The sequence below is a fragment of the Eurytemora carolleeae genome, unplaced genomic scaffold (genome assembly GCF_000591075.1).
Source record: "Eurytemora carolleeae unplaced genomic scaffold, Eaff_2.0 scaffold765, whole genome shotgun sequence".
NCBI classification, from domain to species: Eukaryota; Metazoa; Arthropoda; class Copepoda; order Calanoida; family Temoridae; genus Eurytemora; species Eurytemora carolleeae.
This window is the reverse complement of record NW_019396682.1, coordinates 1-21,425: the sequence shown is the minus strand read 5'-3', so window position 1 is coordinate 21,425 and position 21,425 is coordinate 1. Positions and strand designations below refer to the sequence as shown.

At 31.6% G+C, this 21,425-nt stretch overlaps 2 protein-coding genes and 1 long non-coding RNA gene across 6 annotated transcripts; 2 read left to right on the top strand and 1 right to left on the bottom strand.

The window, feature by feature from the left end:
• Positions 1-214: 214 nt before the first annotated feature.
• LOC111707324 (uncharacterized) lies at positions 215-3,254 on the top strand. The gene is made up of 5 exons (XM_023480405.1): positions 215-302; positions 1,075-1,203; positions 2,010-2,080; positions 2,347-2,417; positions 2,989-3,254. The coding sequence occupies exons 2-5, from the start codon at positions 1,085-1,087 to the stop codon at positions 3,079-3,081; spliced, it is 354 nt and encodes a 117-aa protein (XP_023336173.1). The 5' UTR covers positions 215-302; positions 1,075-1,084; the 3' UTR covers positions 3,082-3,254.
• Positions 3,255-5,411: 2,157 nt separating this feature from the next.
• Positions 5,412-9,205, bottom strand: LOC111707321 (FNIP repeat-containing protein DDB_G0290617). Its single transcript, XM_023480403.1, has 5 exons — positions 9,133-9,205; positions 8,601-8,647; positions 7,375-7,484; positions 6,339-6,735; positions 5,412-5,491 (listed from the first exon to the last, which is right to left on the bottom strand). Exons 1-5 carry the CDS (start codon positions 9,146-9,148, stop codon positions 5,444-5,446), a joined length of 618 nt encoding a protein of 205 aa, XP_023336171.1. The 5' UTR covers positions 9,149-9,205; the 3' UTR covers positions 5,412-5,443.
• Positions 9,206-14,134: 4,929 nt separating this feature from the next.
• Positions 14,135-19,658, top strand: LOC111707319 (uncharacterized). 4 transcript variants are annotated; one of them, XR_002766408.1, is made up of 5 exons: positions 14,135-14,226; positions 17,327-17,387; positions 18,207-18,264; positions 19,009-19,150; positions 19,596-19,658. It is a non-coding gene; the product is annotated as an uncharacterized LOC111707319 (long non-coding RNA). The 4 variants fall into 4 exon arrangements; XR_002766409.1 differs by lacking the exon at positions 14,135-14,226 and adding an exon at positions 15,843-15,863; XR_002766407.1 differs by lacking the exon at positions 14,135-14,226 and having other exon boundaries at positions 17,235-17,387.
• Positions 19,659-21,425: the final 1,767 nt, after the last annotated feature.

Genomic DNA, 21,425 nt, shown 5'->3' with positions numbered 1-21,425 from the left:
TCAACTACACTACATCCACATACAGTAGTATACAGTGGAATACATTTATCCTTCCTTCTCTACTCAACTACACTGCATCCCCCTACAGTGGTATACGGTAGAATATGTTTATCCTTCCTTCTCTATTCAACTTCACTACATCCACATACAGTAGTATACGGTAGAATACATTTATCCTTCCCTACTCAACTACACTACATCCACCTACAGTGGACTACATCCACATACAATAGTATACGGTAGAATACATTTATCCTTCCTTCTCTACTCAACTACACTACATCCACCTACAGTAGTATACGGTAGAATACATTTATCCTTCCCTACTCAACTACACTACATCCACCTACAATGGTATACGGTAGAATACATTTATCCTTCCCTACTCAACTACACTTCATCCACATGCAGTAGTATACGGTAGATTACATTTAGCCTTCCTTCTCTACTCAACTACACTACATCCACCTACAGTGGTATACGGTAGAATACATTTATCCTTCCCTACTTAACTATACTACATGTACATACAGTGGTATACGGTAGAATACATTTATCCTTCCCTACTCAACTACACTACATCCACATACAGTAGTATACGGTAGAATACATTTATCCTTCCTTCTCTACTCAACTACACTACATCCACCTACAGTGGTATACGGTAGAATACATTTATCCTTCCTTCCCTACTCAACTATGCTACATCCACATACAGTAATAAACTTGATTTCACTTGATTTCACTTGATTTCACTTGATTTCACTTGATTCCACTTGATTCCACTTGATTCCACTTGATTCCACTTGATTTCACTTGATTGCACTTGATTACACTTATTTACACTTGATTTCACTTGATTTTACTTAATTTAACTTGTTTAAACTTTATTTAACTTGATTTAACTTGATTTAACTTGATTTCACTTGATTTCACTTGATTGCACTTGATTGTACTTGATTGCACTTGATTGCACTTGATTCCACTCGATTTCACTTGATTACACTTGATTTCGCTTGATTTTATTTTTACAATTTAATGTTGCTTATTTGGTTTGACTTAATTTCATTTAAGATTGCAAAGTATGAGGTTACTGATCAACCTGGTTTGTAACCAGGAGATGATCCCTCCACTACTATCTACTCCTTCACCCTCCCTCTCCTTCCTCCTCAATCCAACCACACCAGAAGAGGAACTTCTTAGGTTTGTGCAAATAATGTCAATATAATTATATAATTTAATTTCAAGTAGCTCTCCTTTTGTAGAATGACATTTTCGATTCGAAACAGAACTCNCAGAACTCTTTAAACCTTCAAGGATGTTGAAATTATCCTAATTAATCTACAGAAACAGAACTCTTTAAACCTTCAAGGATGTTGAAATTATCCTAATTAATCTACAGAAACGCTCCTAAGTCGTTAATGATCACTTGATTTTCATTTTATTCAAGAAATATTGAATATTACTTTCTAGAACTCGTAAAAAATCAATATTTATATTCGGATTTTAGCGTACACTATTTGAGTGATTAACACGAAAAAGTTTTAAAGGGTACCGTTGTAAATCGGACATTGTCATCTTTGCGTGTAAGGTCAGTTGCAATTACGCTTACAGTCTTATTAATGATTTTCATCGGTTCCTTAAATCTCATGAATTTCCGTAATGATTCATCCAAAACAACTCGGGACAACCTCCAGAAACGACGATCTTTGGTTTCTTTAATCATCTTTCATAGTTAAAAAAAAATGTTCGTTTTCTTTTGGAATAACCTAGAAGATGAGCAAGAAAATCCTCAAGATGTAATCCTATCTGTTCATTTTAAAAAAAACGGTTGCCTAGATGAAAATAAGTATAAAAGCCGGAGGTAGATTAATATTTCAACATATTTTTCACATCTATTATTCAGTAAAATTAATTTTTTTGTCTTCTATATTTTTTTTGTTAGTGCTAAATTACTTTGTAAGGGATTTCTTCTTGCTAATTCATAACGTATATGTCGTCTTATTTAGATCTTCGACTCTGTTGGCAAATATTTGTGTAACCAGCTCCCGGCTTAATCTTTCTCACCCTGCTACAGAAGGTAGGAGAGCTCACCATTATTGTACATTTATGTTGGGGCTGCACGGACACCTTTTCCGATACAAAACGTTAAGAATGGCGTTAGGGCATTTTATGGATATATGAAAAGCAAATAAACCTTATCTATGAAATTAAATTTGGAAGTCTCTAATAAATAAAGCTAGATTTCATGTAATCTGCCAACTTCGTTGAAATGGGGGGAGGGGGGTCTTTTTTAGTGAACCTGAAACACTTCAGGAATAGATGGTTTTATTATAATATTTCTAGGTTTTCTAATGGAACCTGGAACACTGCAGGAACAGATATTCATCAATCAGAGCAGTCTAATTCTTAATCAGGTATACTGGATACCAGAGCTTAAGATCTACAGGGTTACCCACAAAGGATGAGACTTGGCAGAGACGACTACACAGAATTTTTACCGCCTGTTTCCTTACATTTTAGATTCCTGCAACTGTAAACTTGGTTTTTTTCGTTGCCTAATCATTGATTAAGCCATTAAAAGATTACGTTCAAGACAAAAGACTTAATTCAACCTCGAAATCGTCAAATTAAAAGAGTTTTGGGTCGTCTTTAGATTCATCTTTTGTGGGTATTATATTTGTATTCATTGTAAAATATGTATTCTTAAAAAGTAATTTTTCACCTCCCACTTTGAACAACTGTTGCCGAACATTGCGTAAGTCTGCGCAGTGTGCAAACACATTTGAGGTTTTATTCGCTGAATTGAAGAAACTAAAGTGCTAGGATCCGGATCGAAAGGGTCAAAGTGCTTGAATCTGGATCCAGGAACCATATAGGAATTATCAGTATTAAACACTTTTAAATCTAGAAAAACGACAATATCTTGCACATAGTTAATCAGATAAAGGTTTAAAGTTGGAAGTTTAAAATCTTATGTATTTCTAGGCTGTACAGCTGAGAGACTCCTGGCAGGGCAGTACAGATATTAAATTTCAAGCCAGTAAAATCGCCGCAGTTCTTGGGGGATTACATGTGTAATATTGTGTACTTTTTCAATTAACGTGTACTACTCTGTGTTCTGGCATTTTTGTATGAGTTTTGTACAATGCAAAGTATGTTTGGTGTACTCATATGGTGTAAACTGTACTGTGTACATGCTGTTAAAATTTTGATGCATACGATTGATATTAAAATAAAGTATGAAAGGGTTCTCTTTGATCTGTCAGTACAGGGTTATGACGATGAGACGACTGTACAGAATTAATTCCGTCTTTTTCTCAAACTCATGGTTCCCTGCAACAGTAAAGTTGATTCTTTTTATGTCATTTAATATGTTTTTACAATATTACTTTAAAAGCAAAAGTTGTAATCGACCCGTAAAGTCTCTTCATTGAGTTTTGAGTGATCACTAAGGTCTCATTTTTTAGGGTGACCTATAATAAATGAGACTTTGATAGATCCCCTTTAATTCAGTGTTCAATGTACTTTCTTATTCAAATCTTCTGTCGTCGTTTAAACCAAAATATTGTTAAAGATTTTATATTTTTAAAATTAAATTTTTACAAAAAAAATTATTAAAGTGTTGATTGTTAATCTTTTTTTTCAATTTATTTATAATTAAACTTTTGGAATAATTTTTTTAATTTTCAATCTAGATAATATTGGGCATAGAAATTTATTCGCAAGCTTATTCAATAATATATGTACATTGTACAAGCTTAAAAATATGTACACGGTTAAAGGTATGCACATGATCTCAGTGTTTCTTGCAATTAGGGATGTTAACGTTGTCATTTTTCAGAAAAACTATCGTTTCGTTATGAAAACGACGACGAAAAATCGAAAACAAAACAATCGTTTTTTAAAAATGGTCGTTTTTAAAACGCGAGTTTTTATAAAATTCGTCGTTTCGTTAACGATCGTTAACCAAAGAGAGGATCAACCTGAAGGGCATCTGTACTTTTCATTGAGTAGCTTTCAAGAAAAAATCGAAGAGTTTTAACTCCCCCACAACTTTTAAACTTCATGTAAGACGACATTCAATAAAGTTGCATGGAATTTTTTTTCCAAAAAAGACCGTTTTGATCAAGTTCATCGTTTCGTTAACGATCGTTAATGACAACCCTTTGTTAACGGTCGCTAACAACGGCCTTTCGTTAACGATCGCTAACGATGACCCTTCGTTAACGATCGTAAACATAATTGAAAATAAATTTCTTTTTCAAAAACGATCTTTTTTAAAACAATCGTATAAAAAACGGTCGCAAATCGTTTTAATAAAAACGAACGTTTAAAAAAACGATCGTTATTCGTTTCCTAAAAGTTCAAAACGAGTGGGTCGTTTTTAAAAAACGATCGTTTAACGATCGTTTACAAAAACGATTAACAACCTTACTTGCAATATGAGTTTTTGAGTTTAAGTTTAAGTTTAGATGAGATTAGAAGTTGTGAATGTGTTCAGTAACTGTTATTGCATAAGATTATTTCACTCCTATTAAATTTACATAAGTTTATTGAATAAATATTAATGTTTTAAAATTGTTTTTATTTAAGTAAGAATGAAACCATGGATTTCTTTTCTTTAAAAAAAATTATTTGAAAGATTTTATTTTTTCCATTTTCAAACTCATTCAGATTTTTTCTTTTTTTTGTGTGCGCAAGAATAAAAATGTTGTCGCAATAAATAAAGATGGGTATCAAAATATCCGCTCAGAAACATTTAATTCGTAAAAATCCCTTTAGGATTAAGCAAAGTATAAGCAAAAACACGTTTTTTTGGGAAAAAACAAGTTTTGTAAAAAATTACCTTCTTTTATAGTCTCTCTTTTTATAAATTGTAAATTAATAATTGAGTTTGGATTTCTTTCAATTTTTTTCTTTGATAAATATTGCTTCTAGCTTGCTAAACAATATAATTTTTTGCTGGTGCAAAAAAAGAATTTAAATTTTCTATGAAATAGTTTCGCTCTTAATTAAAGGGAATAAATGTCAATATATCACAAAAATATTTTTATTTCTAGGAAGGTTTTAGGTTAGAAAAAGTGTCTTGCAATTTTTATAATTACGAAATGTTATCTAAACCTTCTTTAAACCTTTTTAAAGATTTTCGGCCCCCTCTTTATTTCTTAATAAATTATTTTTTTTGCACAGGATGAAGCTAAACAAAATTTATAAATTTCTTATACTTTCCAGTATTCATTGGTAGGAATTTGAAAACATAAATAACCAGAAAAATAAAGATTATATCACGCCGTGATAACTGTCATTTACGTTGGGACAAATTCTGTAATGAAGTTGATACTAACAAATTTGCATTTAGAAGAAATAAGAAAATTTAATTATGATTCTTCTCTAAACGAATAATTTTGTTTAAAATGCTGAAAATTTTATTTATTCCAAATTACAGTGTTGAGATAGATTTAGGAAACATTTTCATCAAGTTGTTGACCTGAAATTAAATACTATTTTAGAAAGAGAAGAGTTTTGCAATAATAAATTTTTCTCTAGGGGGGGGGGGGACTAGGCACCCCTTGAAAGTTGGTCTTAGTGATTTATTACATTTTCTAAATTTGTCACCTTAGGAGAAATACTCGCATACGCCCAAAATTTCCTAATTTCTTCCGGCCTCAATATATAGGGGCGCATTTTCATATTTTCAATGAACCTTCGAAACTATTTTTTCCCAATTTAATTTTACTTAAAGATGATCAGAGATGGAAACTCATGTATTCTCGCTTAATTTTGATATCCATGTGTGTGGATACTTGATTTTATTCTTAATCCCATTTTTTGGATATCCCAGCTGTGCTGGGTTTCGACTTATGAGATTAATTGCGTGCTAAATTTTCTGACTTCTGTTCGATTTCTGCAAACGACATTTTGATTGGTTGAATTTTAGACACTATCTTGAATATCAATTACAGATGAAATTAAAGCATTGATCTCGATGTCCACAGTACAACTACAAGAGGTTTTAGCTCTGACATTATATAGATTTGATCCGAGTAGTAAATAGCCTGAAGTTATCATTTAGACACGAAACATTGCGATTAAAGATTTACAAAAATAATATGTCCAGATTTATACAGTGAGACCCAGAAATCGATGGAATAGGAAGACGACAATAAAGTAATGTTTGGTGTTGTTGCAAAGCAAATAGATTTTCTATGTAGCTTAACATTTCCTTAATGATCTGTCCACACATCACGTTCATGGAACTATTTAAAATCATAACTTGAGTCTAAAAGTCGTCTTCAGATTCCACAGATTTCTGGATCTCACTTTAAAATGTTTACCTTAAATAGATCTCGTTCAATTCTTGTAATTGCTTTTACAGAATTCTTCCAAACTTTATCTTTCTTGGCTTTTTCTTTTCGTATTGCAGAGATCAACAGGGATCTACCATTGTTGTTGTTGTTGTTATTGTTGTTGTTGTTGTTGTTGTTGTTGTTATTGTTATTGTTGTTGTTGTTTGTCGTTGAAGTGCCAGTGGCAGTGCTGGTAGATGTACCAGTGGAAGTGGAGGTTGAAGTGCCAGCATTGTTGTTGTTATTATTGTTGTTGTTGTTGTTTGTATTGGATACAACAGTTGATGTTGTTGTTGATCCAAGGACAAGCCCCCATGGTCTGAAGAAGAAGAATCTTGATTGCGGAGCTAGGGTTCGACCGGCAGCTGTAGTTGTCTGGTTCTCCCTGGATTTAAGGAAATGTTTAGGATTTTAAGCAATTCACGAGCAAAAAATACATTTTTTCAATGTTATGACCATTAACCACAGCAAAATTAAAATATGTGAACCTTTTATCAAATAATTTCTCAACTAAATTGTAAATAGGGATTATATTGGTTTTGTGCGATGAGCATGAGCACTCGTACTCTTTTCAGATGATAGTTTGGTCACTTTTGACCCCTTACTTTTATTTTATTCTAATTTATTTGTAGATCGACATATATACACACTAGAATCTCCAAGTCAGAATTAGCTCCCAACGGGGGTGCCCCCCCCCCTCTAAAGATTCCACTGGACGCCCCTGATTGTACCCACCTGAATTGTTGGCAGAGGCCCAAAGGAGTTACGCGCATGCCGCGTTGAATTATAGAAAGAGTGAGAACCTGTTCTAGCCGCAGCACTCGGCCCCACTAGCCTGTTCTAGCCGCGGCACTCGGTCCCCTAACCTTTCCTAGCCGCGGCGCTCAACCCCCTAACTTGTCCTAGCCGTAGCGCTCGGCACAGAAAGTCTCTTAACCAAACCTAACCCTAACACATACACTATAATCGCTATCTTTCTTGTAATTCAACGCGGCAAGCGCTCGTAACTCCTTTAGGCAACTGCCTGAATTGTTTGATAAGATGAGGAAGATCATTGATCTCCCTGACAAGTTCTCCCAGTTTATACTGCAGGCTGGTCAACCTAGACTCCAGGTAGTCCTGCAGCTCAACATTCTGAAATATCCGGAGGTTGAAACTTATGTGTGAAACTCTGAAAACTTTCAAATTTCAGGATTATTTATTTCAATTTCAAAAATTGGCGGGGAAAATATAGCGCTAATAATATAACCACAAAAACAAACAAGGTTTTGATCAAAAATGAAACAAACCAAAAAAAAAATAACAAATTTTAATTATTCATCTCACCAAAAAAAACCTATTATTACCAAATATATAAAAACATTTAAACCAAAATTATAACCTTCTTATAACCGAAAATAAAATAATTTTTAATCTACAAATACAAACATTTTTTAGCCAAAAATATAAACATTTTAAAACCCTAAAATATAACTCTTTTTTAACCAAAATCAACCATTTTATCAACTAAATAACTATTTTCACCCAAAAATATAACCATTTCTCAACTAAAAATACAGGCATTTGTTAACTAAAAGTAAATATTTTTCAATTATTTAAATTTAATAAATAGTTGTTTATATATAGTTATATATTTTTTGGTAAAAATAAAAATATAATTCTGGTCGAAATTGGTTATATTTTTAGTCTAATATATTTGTGTCTCTTATATTTTGGTCAAAAATGGTAATATTTTTGTTAAGATAAATGGTCATATATTTGGTCGAAAATGGTTATATTTTTGGTTAAATAAATGGGTTTATTTTTGGTTAAATAAATGGTTTTATTTTTGGTTAAATAAATGGTTTTATTTTTGGTTAAATAAATGGTTTTATTTTTGGTTAAACAATGGTTTAATTTTTGGTTAAATGGTTTTTTTTAAATCCGCAAAATTTTTTTCTTCTTTGTTTTAAAATGTAAACAGAAAGAACATGTTCACAATTTAAATAGAAAATGGGCGCGCCCTTCTTTCTAGTATGTTATATTTTCCCTGTCCATTAATTTCATGAGTTGTAAATCGGGCATTGCAATCTTTACATGTATAGGGTCAGCTTGAAATTATGCTTACAGTCCCTTTAAATAAAATTGATTGCCTGAACTTTTGGATTAAAACCAATGTTTATCCTATTTTATTAGAATAAAGTGTGGATTTGTAAGTCCAAAATTTCAATAGAAAATTCACTTTTTTAAATGTAAAAAAACGAAACTCACCTCTGCACTACAGTTAAGCAACTGTAGACTCAAAAATGCCACAATGACTAAAAGTTAACATTTAAAAAATTATATTTATAATTATTTTATTTAAAATGTGAGAAGGATATTAAACAAGGATAATTCAATGTATCTACAGTGTCCTATCCGCACTTTTCTGTTGAGATTTTTTTTTAAAGAATTTAAACTTTGCCCCAAACTCAAATGTTCTAATCCCTATCTCTGCATCCTATTGTGATGTTAACCTTTGATATTTCAAACGTAGAATATTATTTGATCGTATAGTTTGAAAAATCTAGGGTCTACGAGTATGACATTGCAAAGATGTAAGGATTATAAATACCGAATTTGTGACAAAAAAGTTAGTAAATTTAAAAACATATTTTTTGCTGTTTATACTTTTTATATCAAGATTCAATACATATACCTTCAAGTAAGTATTGCTACAAAACCTCTCATAAATATTTTAATTTTAACTTTATTATGAAGATTTTTTGGATTTTTTCGTCAAAAAATTCATATTTTTACTTACTTAGACAGAAACGCATGTTTCTTTGGTACTGAAAAAATATGACTCCGATGTTCTTTATTTATATAAGGAATAACATCAAAAAGTACACTTGTGCTAAATAAACATTAACGCAAATGTAACTAGAACAATTTTAACGTATTATTATTCATCATAGAATAAACGATAATTCTAAAAACCAAAAAAATTCAAATTTATTCTGAACGACTGAAGAAAAAAAAACGAACAAAAAGGATGATTAACGAACAATTAACAATCGAATAATAAAAAAACGAAGGCCCCCATCTCTACCCTAAACTAATCGTCTGGTGCGTACTTCAGTGATCTGAAGTACTCTGACCGAATAAAAAACAGCTTTCATTACAGAGTGAGCCGCAACCTTTAAATCAATTCCTAATTATTATCGGAGGAATCCAGTTGAATTTGGATGTAATGTTTATGTTAAGTATTATCTTCTTGTTTTAATTTTTGAAATAAAAATTAGAATACAAGATAAAAAGAAAAATTTACGATTGATGTATGATGCCTGCTTTGGGAAGCCTTAAAATACCTTTATGTGAAACAATACACAATATATAAATTTTCATTTTCATTAACATTTTTAAACAGCTCTCCTTTCAAGGTCACTGTCTGTTACGTAAACAGTTTTTTTTTTCACAAGTCTGAATATATTTATCAATACAGGGGTATAATATCTGATTTAAATATTATTTCATTATTTATTATTTATGAATAGTATGTAGATAATTACAATTATTTAAATCAGAACCCCCAAAGCCATAAGTGACTGTTTTAATGGCTGGTCTTAGTAAAAAAAGTGTGATCGATAAAAATAATCAAAGTTTTAAATAACAGTCTTGCATTTGTTTTAAACTAATATATCAGGAAAGAAATAAATATTTTTGAAAATGATTTTTCAAGTAAATATATTGACTTAATAACCTTTCAAGGTTGTTTTCTCATATATCAAATTTAAAATGACAACTGTGGTCAAATATGATATCAATCCTTAACATTTACAATTTATCAATAGGGGCGTTTACAAGGGGGGGGGACAGGGCCTCCCCTAGAAATGTAATTCTCCCTTTTGAAGACCCCCCCCCCTTAGATTAAAACCGATATACGCCCCTGTTTGACACAAGTGTAAAAAGTATATTTTAGAAGTTGCGTATTGAATTCGGTCCTAATGGCATTTTCGCAAGGGCGACTTCCCAAGTGGCAACTTCTAAAATGTGCAATTTCCCACGCGGCCACTTCTCAAAGGATAGGTTAGGCTGCAATGGGGGGGGGCGAACGCTGCGGCTAGAAAAGGCTAGGGGGCAAGCGCTGCGGCTAGGACAGACTTGGGAAGTTCCTACTTGTGAAATTGGACATTTGGGAAGTTGCCACTTGGGAAATTGCCTTTGGAAAAGTTTCTAACATCACGAATTCTACAGTTATTTTTTCATTACTTTTTTCAATTCGAAAAAACAATATTCTTTCTTATTTTTTTGATTTTATTGAAACACATTTAAATATCGAAAGTGATTGTCCCTGAATCAACCTTGGATCTGTTGCTTTTTGAGATTATCAATATTTGTATTTTTTATTCTGTATTTATTCAACTATATCTACAACACTAGCAAGCTATTATATATGTTTTAAAATAAATATAGTGTTTCTAAATAAACATAATATGTCTGTCTTTATTTCAGCAGGCATTTGCAAACCTCGCTGGGTTTATACTTAAAGGGCCTGTAAGCGTAATTTCAATGCCCGATTTACAACGGTATAGATATTAGATATTCATGTTTTTGTTTCTTTAAACTGTTTGTTTTCATTTACGGTTTCTGTGCATAAGTTACTTGCCGCATTTCTTGCTAATAAGAGGCAATGAAGACAATCACAGAAATAAACACATTTCGATTCTTTAAAACATTATTACTTCCACATTTTTAATCTTATTAAGTTTTCAAGAGTACCGTTGTAAATCGAGCACAGCCAGGTTTGCATGGAGGGTCACTTAAACATTACGGAAGAAGAAAAAAAACAGTCCTGAGTCGATCAGTATAATATGCATTTGATCTTTCAATTTTTCATAAAACAAAAAAAAGTCTGAACATTTATGATATTTGACTTCAATTAAGATAAAAGAAGGTTATACCATGCATAGTTTAAAACGAAAAATGTTAACTATTCGAAAACCGGTTTTGATAAATTGTTTAGAATAGTCAATTTCTTTGTCAAAGCATGATTACAAAAAATATACAATAAATCAAACTTAGAAATACGATTAACATACAATCTTAAAATAATAAAGCGCCTCTTTAAAGTTAAAAAAAACCCTTAAAATGATTAAGATAAACCAAAAAACTTTCCCAATTTGATATGTTCATTGTTCATGGTTTACTTTCCCTGTACTGTTGCTGTGGATTTTTCTGTTTCAAATTAGTTCATTTTAAAATTGGGGCTATGTATGTTGCCACACAAAACTTGGGCCGATTGGTTTAGCCGTTTTGACGTTTATTGTATACAAACAAACAAACAATAAAGCAAAGTATATAGATAGAAGCACTATAAGGTGCAGATGAATGGCTCTACATTTCGAGTGTGTGTTTTGTGAACAATGAACGGATGAACGTACTCGTAGATCCTCCATATTTGAGGTTTTGTTGGGTTCTTTGTTCATTTTCTTTCATGTATTTCACAAGGAGTTAGTTTACACCAGACATTCAAAGAAACAGATTACACAATTTTCCTATATTTTTGCAACCTGATCGTGTTAACAGAGATATCAACCTTTCACTATTTTAGGTGGTAGAATTTAAAGCACAAAAATATCAATGCAGCCGACGACAACAGGTTGTTAAAATTGGAAATTAAAATATATGATGCGAGTTCCTTTGTCAGTGCATACTTACATATCAGTTACATATAATTGAATAAAGAAATATATGTACAAATTGTACAACTCCAGGCTATGTTTTACAATTTTTACGAATTATATAAAATATAAAATGGTAAAAAATCCATAAATTGTACAATAAGTAGGAATTGCATAACAACATGCTCGTGATGTAAATGCACAATGTTTGTTCATTATGTGCCAATTATACACACTGTACGATTGTAAAAATGTAGTAAACATCTACTCCATGTAAACACCTACTCCATTGTACAATATGTAAGAATTGTACAAATTGCATGAATTCAATGATTTTTTTACAAAATATACAATTTTCAACAGAATTTGATTTTAAACAATATGATTATATGATCTTAAAAATCTCCTCTTTATCCTTTAAATGCCCTTAAGAATGTATTTTGAATATTGATTAATTGAATAGTTAATCTGCAGAATTTGATATTGTGTCATAACATATCAAAGCATATCTGGTTTATTATTTCAAGTATAAAACATATCATAATACAATAGATATAGGTAAATATATATATTTATTCATTGTCAAAAAAAAAAACATTTTTGGCAGGGTTCGTTATTTAGGTGATACCAAACTCAAAAATAGTTTTGGGTACATAACAAAAATTTGCGAAATACCTTTTTTTGTGAAAAAAAACCTTTTCTTCTGAAATGGATTTATATCATTCCAAAGTTTCATAAAAAAAAATATTAATAAATAAAAGAGTTATCACAAAAATTTGGCGAAAAATATGAGTATGCAATAGCTACTCCAAATAAATATTACCAAATCTTACAAAGAAGACAACAAAACTTTCTAGTCAAACAATTTTTTATACAAAATATTTGAAAAGTTTCAGGTCGTCATTATATTGTATGTTGTGTGGGTAACCCTGTATATAAATAAATGAATATTTGTTCTTATCTTAGCTGACTAATATACTGAAACAGGGTGGGTAAATAGTAGGGTTTAACTTGTGCGCAATTGCGAGTACTTGCGCGCAATTCCATCCAACTTTGTATTTTAACTTTTTGAGAATATTCAATTTAAACCTAATATGGAACGCAATAAATGCAATTAATTATTGAGCAATTCAGTTCAATAACACTGAGTTTCAAAAAATCTATTTAAACGTTGGTGGCATACAATAAACTGAACTTCACGAACATTTCAGTCTCAAATGCTAAGAAAATCAAATTTAAACTTGATTTTTTTTATATTATTCATAAACAGCATGATAACCAGAAAACTCTGGCATAGGAAGACGTGACTTTTAGACTCTGGGGCGGCTTTAACTGAATAAGCGATTTAATAAGTTACTAATTAACATTTTTTGCTTTGTAACGACATCTTATACACTGTAATGTTGTCTTCTTATACCATAATTTTCTGGTTCTCACTGTAGCAAAATATCTAATTTTGATTAAATGAATCTTACAATTTTAACCAAAAAATGTATTTATTAGCAACCACAAGAAACTTAAAAATTTTAAAAATATTAAATAATTTCAAGGGACCCTCGATTATTTGAAGATCACTTTGAATAGTTCTGTATTACTATCGAAGTCCTGAGAAGTCTCCTGAAACTACTCCCCTAATTTTGGCCAAACGTAGTTCCCAACCCTTCTTTGCAAATGAAATCTCCCCCATGACCATCAGGGGGGTTGCGGGAAGACATTGCCAAACACTTGCATACATCATATAGCTATAATTTTTTATTTAATTGGTGGGGCAGGGAGATATTGGATAAAATTGAAATACTTGATGAGAGAAAAAATGGGGCGACTAGCACCAAGAAAATTGTTCAGCTACTTTTTAAAGGGGAAAACACCCCTTTATGGGCCTGCAAGCTCATTTTTACCCAGCACACATGATTTTAACATTTACCGATACATCCCAGGAAGAGGGGGTAGACTCATGGATGCCCAGGTGGGTGCAAGTGGACTACTGCACTGCCCCCTCCCTGTATACGCGCCTGACTTGTTTTAATGTTTTTTTCTGTCACCCTGTAGAATTCGCGGGTTTATAATGATCAGCTGATCTGATTGTTGTGTGTACACACAGTATACACACAGGCAGGGCGCTCTATACACTCTGTGGCACCACAGTCTACACAGTACATTCATTCTTCAGCTTGCTGTGTTGTTTGTAGCATACAAACTAAACAAGTCATTAAAATTTAAATCAGCTTAAAAAGGTTTAACATTTTTGCGTGGTGAAATTGTTTTGTTTATTGTGAGAAAAATTGTCCAAAAATCGTATACTAGGAAATTACCAAAAATCAAGTATGTATTGAACTTAAAAGCAAAAATGTGAAGTAATTTCTTTTTTGCTTTGTCATTAGTTCATAACACATTCTGGTAAAGTTTAAAATACATGGTTAACATTAAACAAACAAACATAATCACATAAATAGAACCAATTCTTTAATTCTAAGAATACCGAATAAGTTGAAAATACCGGACAGTGTACAGAGTATAGAATACCAGACAGTTTACAGAGTGTTACAGTGTAGAATACCAGACAGTGGACAGAGTGTAGAATACCAGACAGTATACATAGTGTAAAATCCCACACAGTATACAGAGTGTAGAATACCAGACGTAGAATACCAGACAGTGGACAGAGAGTAGAATACCAGACAGGGTACAGAGTGTAGAATACCAGACAGTGTACAGAATGTTACAGTGTAGAATACCAGACATTCCACAGAATGTAGAATACCAGACAGTGTACAGAATGTAGAATACCAGACAGTGTGCAGAGTGTAGAATACCAGACAGTGTACAGAGTTTAGAATACCAGACAGTGGACAGAGTGTAGAATACCAGCCAGTGGACAGAATGTAGAATACCAGACAGTGTACAGAGTGGTACAGTGTAGAATACCAGACAGTAAATATAGTGTAGAATACCAGACAGTGGACAGAGTGTAGAATACCAGACAGTGAACAGAATGTAGAATACCACAGTGTATAGAGTGTAGAATACCAGACAGTGTGCAGAGTGTAGAATACCAGACAGTGTACAGAGTGTAGAATACCAGACAGTGTACAGAGTGTAGAATTTCAGACAGTGGACAGAGTGTAGAATACCAGACAGTGTATAGAGTGTAAAGGGTATAGAATATCAGATAGTGTACTGCACTGTACACACACCCCTGACCCTTTAGTAAAAGTAAATTCAACCTAGCTAGTCCTATTGAGTGTCTGCTTAATTTACCCAATGTACGGGCGATACAGTACAAACTGGGAGCGGAAAGGTTGACTCGGCTCGGAAATTTAAATGAACTACGGCTGCCCGTGTGTACAGAGTATATAGGCCGGTAACTAATACAAATGAAACATTGTTTTTGCCCTAAATTGATTCCCCCTCCCCTAAATTGATTCCCCCACCCCACCCCACCATTTAATTTCTTTTAATTACTTTTAATAATTGGTTCGTTTTATTTTGACACAACATTTTTTATCATGCAATTTAACTTTCGGGCGAAAGTGGTCTTTTCTAGGTTTCACAGTTAAAGCATGGATGCTGGAGTTGGACCAACGATAAGAGAGAGGGGGGGGGGTGGGGGGGGGGGCAACAAACCGTGTGAACAATAATTATGTGTTCAATGTTCACGCTTCTCTATAATTTATATTTGATATCGACAGTTGGTTCTAATAGTTCATGTTTCTCCTGAATTCTTATCTTCTTATTAGTCATCAGACATGCAGGGTACGTAGGGAGAGATTGTAGAGTGTAGAGTGTAGACCGAAGCTCAGAAATCTAAAAAAACTTTAAAAAACTGGGATTAGCGTTGTTTTTCACCACGCTGTAGCAATTTACGTTTAAGGTGGGAAACTATAGTGAACCGATTCCCAATACAATAGTTTTAATTGGTACGTAGAAAAAATCCGTGAAGCTATTTGTTTGTAAATATATTAACATTTTTTTCTGCAGAAATTTTTCCATTCAAAAAGTTATTCATTATAGGGAAATTTTGCAAACAATAATTTTATTTTAATTTTTATTTCTTAAAATTGAAGCAAAATTTGAAAATACCTTTTCTCATTTTTTATTTTTTGATAGATTTATAAAAAATTTGCAAAAACATAAAAAGAAAAATTTTCCAACAAACTGTAGAAAAAATATTTTTTACAAAAAAAATCGTTTCGCAAATTTTTTTTAAATACCGAAAACATTTGTTTATTTTAATAATTAAATTTTAATTTTTTTGGGGCCTGAAACATGTGCCATGAAAAAAAATATCAATAAGTGTTAAACAACGCTACAATCACTAAGTTTTTTTTTTACTTGACATGTTTAAAAAAGTGTATAAATGCACAAATATGTCAGGGTTCAATAAATAAACATATAAGTTTTCCTTTATAAATTAAATGATTTTTATATCATTTTTATTCAATGTATTATTTTTGAATTCTAAATTTGTTTCTGTAGCCTCTGTCATCCAGTATTTTTATCTAAAATTATAAAAAAAGCATGTTGTCGTCTTGTTGTATGCTTTAGTTTTTTAATGATCCCATCATGGATGATGTTTGACATGTCAGGATTATTTTAAAGATTCATTTAAACCCATCGAAAAAATTATAAACGAACAGAGCTGGGAACTTTTGAATGATCGGGATTAATGCTTGATCCACTTTCTTCGAAATCTCCAGATTAATTAAAAGATCGGAATTAAGGATATCCCATCCCAAAGTTTTCAGCTCTGATGTTTTGTGAATTTCGGGATTAAGCATTAATCTCTTCAGCTGTTGCAGATCTACAGATTAATTTAATTCCTCTTCGATATACCGGGGTGGTCATGGGGATACCTTTAATTGAGGATTAAGGTTTTTAAAAAAAATTTAAATGTGCGCACATCGGATACCGAGATTAAGCGACAAAGTGATTAAGATGAACCTACATACAAAAGTTAGGACTTCAGATACTTGCTTCTAACTGTAATTTTCTAATCTGTATATCTTGAAAACTGGATAAAGTATCCTTTGATATTTGAAACTGCAAGTTTTGTTAAATTAAATAATCAAAGTTAAAAAAAGTTTTACACCATGGCCTAATTGCAAATTGTGATATTTTTTTAGTTGGGTTGGAACACTTTTGAATGATATTACGAATATAAATATATAAAAAAAATGTCCGCATATTAAAGTTAATTAGGTATAGTTTTTATTCTCAACTAATTACAGGATATGGCTTATATGGAAAACAGTTTTAAATCTAAATGTAAAAACTGACATTGATACAATATAGTATACCTTTAATCCAAACTTAATATATATATATATAATCTAGAATAACTGGTTTGAGACCACCATTCCATCATCCCTGCCCCCCCCCCTCCTCCATCCACAAGGTCATTTATAAATAAAGTTTCTACATATCATGCAATCTATATAATAAAGCTCTTCGCTCATATATATACATTTATATGTTAGCTATAGCTGGCCTAACAGCTTGATAATATTGCTTATTAAACGATAAATAGTATGGACACCATATATATATATATATATATACATTTATATGTAAGCTATAGCTGCCAAACGGATACATTTATATGTAAGCTAGATAGCTGCCAAACGAATACATTTATATGTTAGCTATAGCTGGCCTAACAGCTTGATAGAATTGGCTGACATTTTTAAAGGAAACCCATGAGCACCCTTGAGGTAACATTGGCTAAAAAATTCAATTTCTTTAAAATTCGATTTTTTTTCACGGGCAATGCCGGACAACTTTAGCTAGTATACATTACAATATACAACATATATTAAAGTTTCCCATATCAATTCAAAACAAGCACTGAAATCATTATTTTACGAAGAGGTTTGACAAATATTAAACAAGTATAAAATGTTTTACATTATATTAAAAATTGAAAAGAAATTTACATATCTTTATGTGACTCTCCAGATTCTCCATTAATAGTGAAAGCAACGTATTCACAATTGTACTTGTCGGTAGGTTTACCAAGATTTTGGGGTCCTTCAAAAATGATAAATTAATGATAATTTGTTTCAGATTCTATAATGAAGTAAACAATTAAACTTCTGACGAATTGGATTAGCTCATTGTAAAGGTATTTACTAGATATTAACGTATATTGTTCCAGAGAATTAAATGTTTCGAATTTTAAAAAATGTATTTTTAAATTAGTGATAATTTGTTTCAGATTCTGTAATGAAGTAAACAAATAAACTCCTGACGAATTGAATTAGCTCATTGTAAAGGTATTTACTAGATATTAACGTATATTGTTCCAGAGAATTAAATGTTTCGAATTTTAAAAAATGTATTTTTAAAGTTGTCATTATAAGATTGACATTATTTTTAATTGGTTTTATAATAATTATCTTTATAATCTTAAAATGACCATCAAAATAAATCTATAAAAAAGACAAAACATTCAGCTTTATTCCATCACGAAATGTTTTACATTTTGATATTTTAGAATATTATTGTGATTATAGAAATCTAGGTTACTAATATAAAAACTGAATAATATAGCAAACAGGATAAATGTAATTAAAATAGAAAACCAAAGATTTTGTATTTATAAAAACTATTTTAAAACTGCTTTGTTGCAAATCATAATTTTTTTAGCCCCGACTCCGCAAATGCTTTTAATTCATTTACAGACTGACTTTATCATGTTATTCTCTGGTATTCTTAATATTAGGTTTTTATATGCATTTAAAAGTTTTTATGGGGGGGGGCTCGTTTACTAAGCAGCTTTCAAAGGTCTTAAAGTTTAAGTCTTTGAGGTTTCTAACATTTATGTTTTGATATGAAAGACGACTTTTATGTCTTTTTTTTCTAATGTAAAATATTTCATTTTTAATATATTTGCTTTTATTGTTCGTACTAACAACACTAGGACTTTTTTCTATATTAGACTTTGACGTTTTTAGAAGAGCACAGAAACTAGTTTTAATGTAAACCCCCTGCTCATTGACTATTTATATTTTAAAAAGGGATCGTGTACGGTTTAAAAATGGGAGATTTGTACGGTCCCCTGGAGACAAGAAGCTGGGAGCGGGGGAAGAGGGACGACTACACCCTGCAAGGACTGGACAGGGACTGGCTCCTTGTCACTAAGAATTATCTTCGTGGCCGGTAGGTTTAGACAATTTTTTAAGGAAATGGAATTGAGTGTTTGGCACAGATTGAAAACTTCGTATCCCTATATCTTTGCAACCTGATCGTGTAAACCTTTGATATTTCAATAGATCTATTAGAATTGATATACAGGGTATCCACAAACTTATCTTGGAATTGATTTTTCTGAATCGACAATGAGTTAAAACAAATTGTCCTTAGTTCAGTTAACTAGATAAAACTAAGATTTTCTGAATTTTTTAAATATCTTTGTCAATTTTTAGAATTTAAACAAACTCAATTTCAATAAAATCTCGTCGAAAGAAATTTTTTTCATTTTTTGATCAAGCAAATTAATTAATGCCCCCAAAGACCATCTTTATTTCAATCTCCATGCAGTACATTGTTAAAAAGTAAACTTTAAAAAAAATTGAACTTTGTTGAATAATTTATTTACATTTAGAGAGGAGCATGATGGGGTTCAAGCCCTGGGTGTAGATGTATTAGATGCTAGGGGGACATTTGATAAAAAAGAGGTAATTCGTGTTTTTAAAGGGACTGTATGCAAAATTTCAAATGACCTTCTATGCAAAGGTGACAATCCTCGATTAAATACTTAAAACTTTGTTTCTCAGGCATGAATAAGAACGACGATATCTTCTTCATTATAAATCAGATAAAGGATTCAAGGGTAAAGTTGTAAATCAGACATGTTCCTCTTTAAATGGGAGGTTGAAATCACGACAACAGTTCCTTTCGCAGATTCCTCGTTTTACCAGTTTTTTGGCTTTTACGAGGCCCTTTGAAAATTCTGAGAACTTGGAACGTTCTTTGCTTTTTTCACCTTGCACAGTGTTGATTCTGACAGAAAATATTGTCCTCAACGATTTTCCAAATCGTTCGTTAGCGAACAATATCATCCATCACAGTCAAAGTTTTGTAGAATTTTGTAATTCTAAGGAATACATTTTTAAATTTTTAGATTTTTGTTAAGCTACCTATTAAAACATATATTATGTTAAAAATGGATTAAATAGAAGCCCCATGCACTCGAATATACGTATTACGCATATACAATACGTATATTAAAGTGCATGGGGCTTCTTTTTGATCCATATTTAACATAATATTTGTTTTCTTTGACCACGTAAATGTTTACCACTATGGGACATTTAAAAGTTAGGGTTTCTTTCGCATTTACATCAAGATGTTTGCCAATCAAGTATTTAAAACTGAAGCTCTGCATAGACATGCAATAGCTTTGCAGTGTTGAAGGTTCAGACTCACTGGACGTAAACCATCACTTCTAGTTTACCGTGGTCAGTTCCTTTCCTTGTATCAAAGTTTTTGATCAGAAATAAAGCCTGAATTTTAAAAAATATTATAGATGTATAATTTTGTATGTGTTTAAGTTGGTGCAAATGATAAAAAAATACTAGAACTATTCAGTATATTCATCACGTTTTTAATTTAAAGTAAAGGCTAAGACGACAATCATCCCGCTGTACTTTTTAGTGATCTCTGTTAAAAGTTGATGCATGACTTACAATTAACAAACCCCTTTATATATTTTTGAAAATATCCTTGTGGTGGTTTCTGTACAATTTGGCTTGCAATGCAGCAGAGGCAAAGAGGGAGAAGTATTTTGAAAGAAAATCAATATAAATGGGGCACAAACTTTAACTTTTGTTCACAGTTGTTTTTAAAAAAAGTTTAATCTCTTATTTATTTTAATCCCGAGGTTTATTAAACTCATAATTAATTTTGTATCAGATCAACGATATTTTGAACAGAGTTAAGCCTGAGAGGAACGGAGAAATTAGCTATAAAAAGTTTTTAGGTAAATTCATAAATACAGGGCTGGGTGGGGCATTAATTCCAAAACAGATTTATTGCAAATTTCTTATACTGAATCTGAATGTTAGAAACGGGCACAAATTAATAGATTGGCTTTTAGGATCCTGTCTTACATCGAGAGTAAAAGTCGATAATAAAAAATATAACCAAAATTTTATACTTTTATTAAACTTGGCGAGGACAACAATTTCCACTACTAAATTCTGAAAGCAAAATTATAATAAAATATTTTTTCATTTAAAACCCCTTGACTTTTTTCAAGACAATTTCAAACATATCCCGAATCGGAACCAGTGTCATGTTTTCGGAACAAATCTCATTTTTTCAGTTCTCTACGTCACTATAATATACTTATGTACAGGTGCTGTACGTGAGTACAGGATAAGCAGTGAACAAGAATCCAGAATAAAGAATATTGTCAGAATATTTGCATTCA

Bases quoted from the DNA above. Each gene is read 5' to 3' on its own strand.
- LOC111707324 (XM_023480405.1), top strand. From the start codon at position 1,085: ATGAGGTTACTGATCAACCTGGTTTGTAACCAGGAGATGATCCCTCCA. The intron at 1,204-2,009 runs GTTTGTGCAAAT...CGTCTTATTTAG, and splicing joins CCAGAAGAGGAACTTCTTAG to ATCTTCGACTCTGTTGGCAA. The intron at 2,081-2,346 runs GTAGGAGAGCTC...TAATATTTCTAG, and splicing joins TTCTCACCCTGCTACAGAAG to GTTTTCTAATGGAACCTGGA.
- LOC111707321 (XM_023480403.1), bottom strand. The intron at 7,485-8,600 runs GTGAGTTTCGTT...CGGATATTTCAG, and splicing joins TGCTTAACTGTAGTGCAGAG to AATGTTGAGCTGCAGGACTA. The intron at 5,492-6,338 runs GTAAACATTTTA...ATTTAATTTCAG, and splicing joins TTGAACGAGATCTATTTAAG to GTCAACAACTTGATGAAAAT.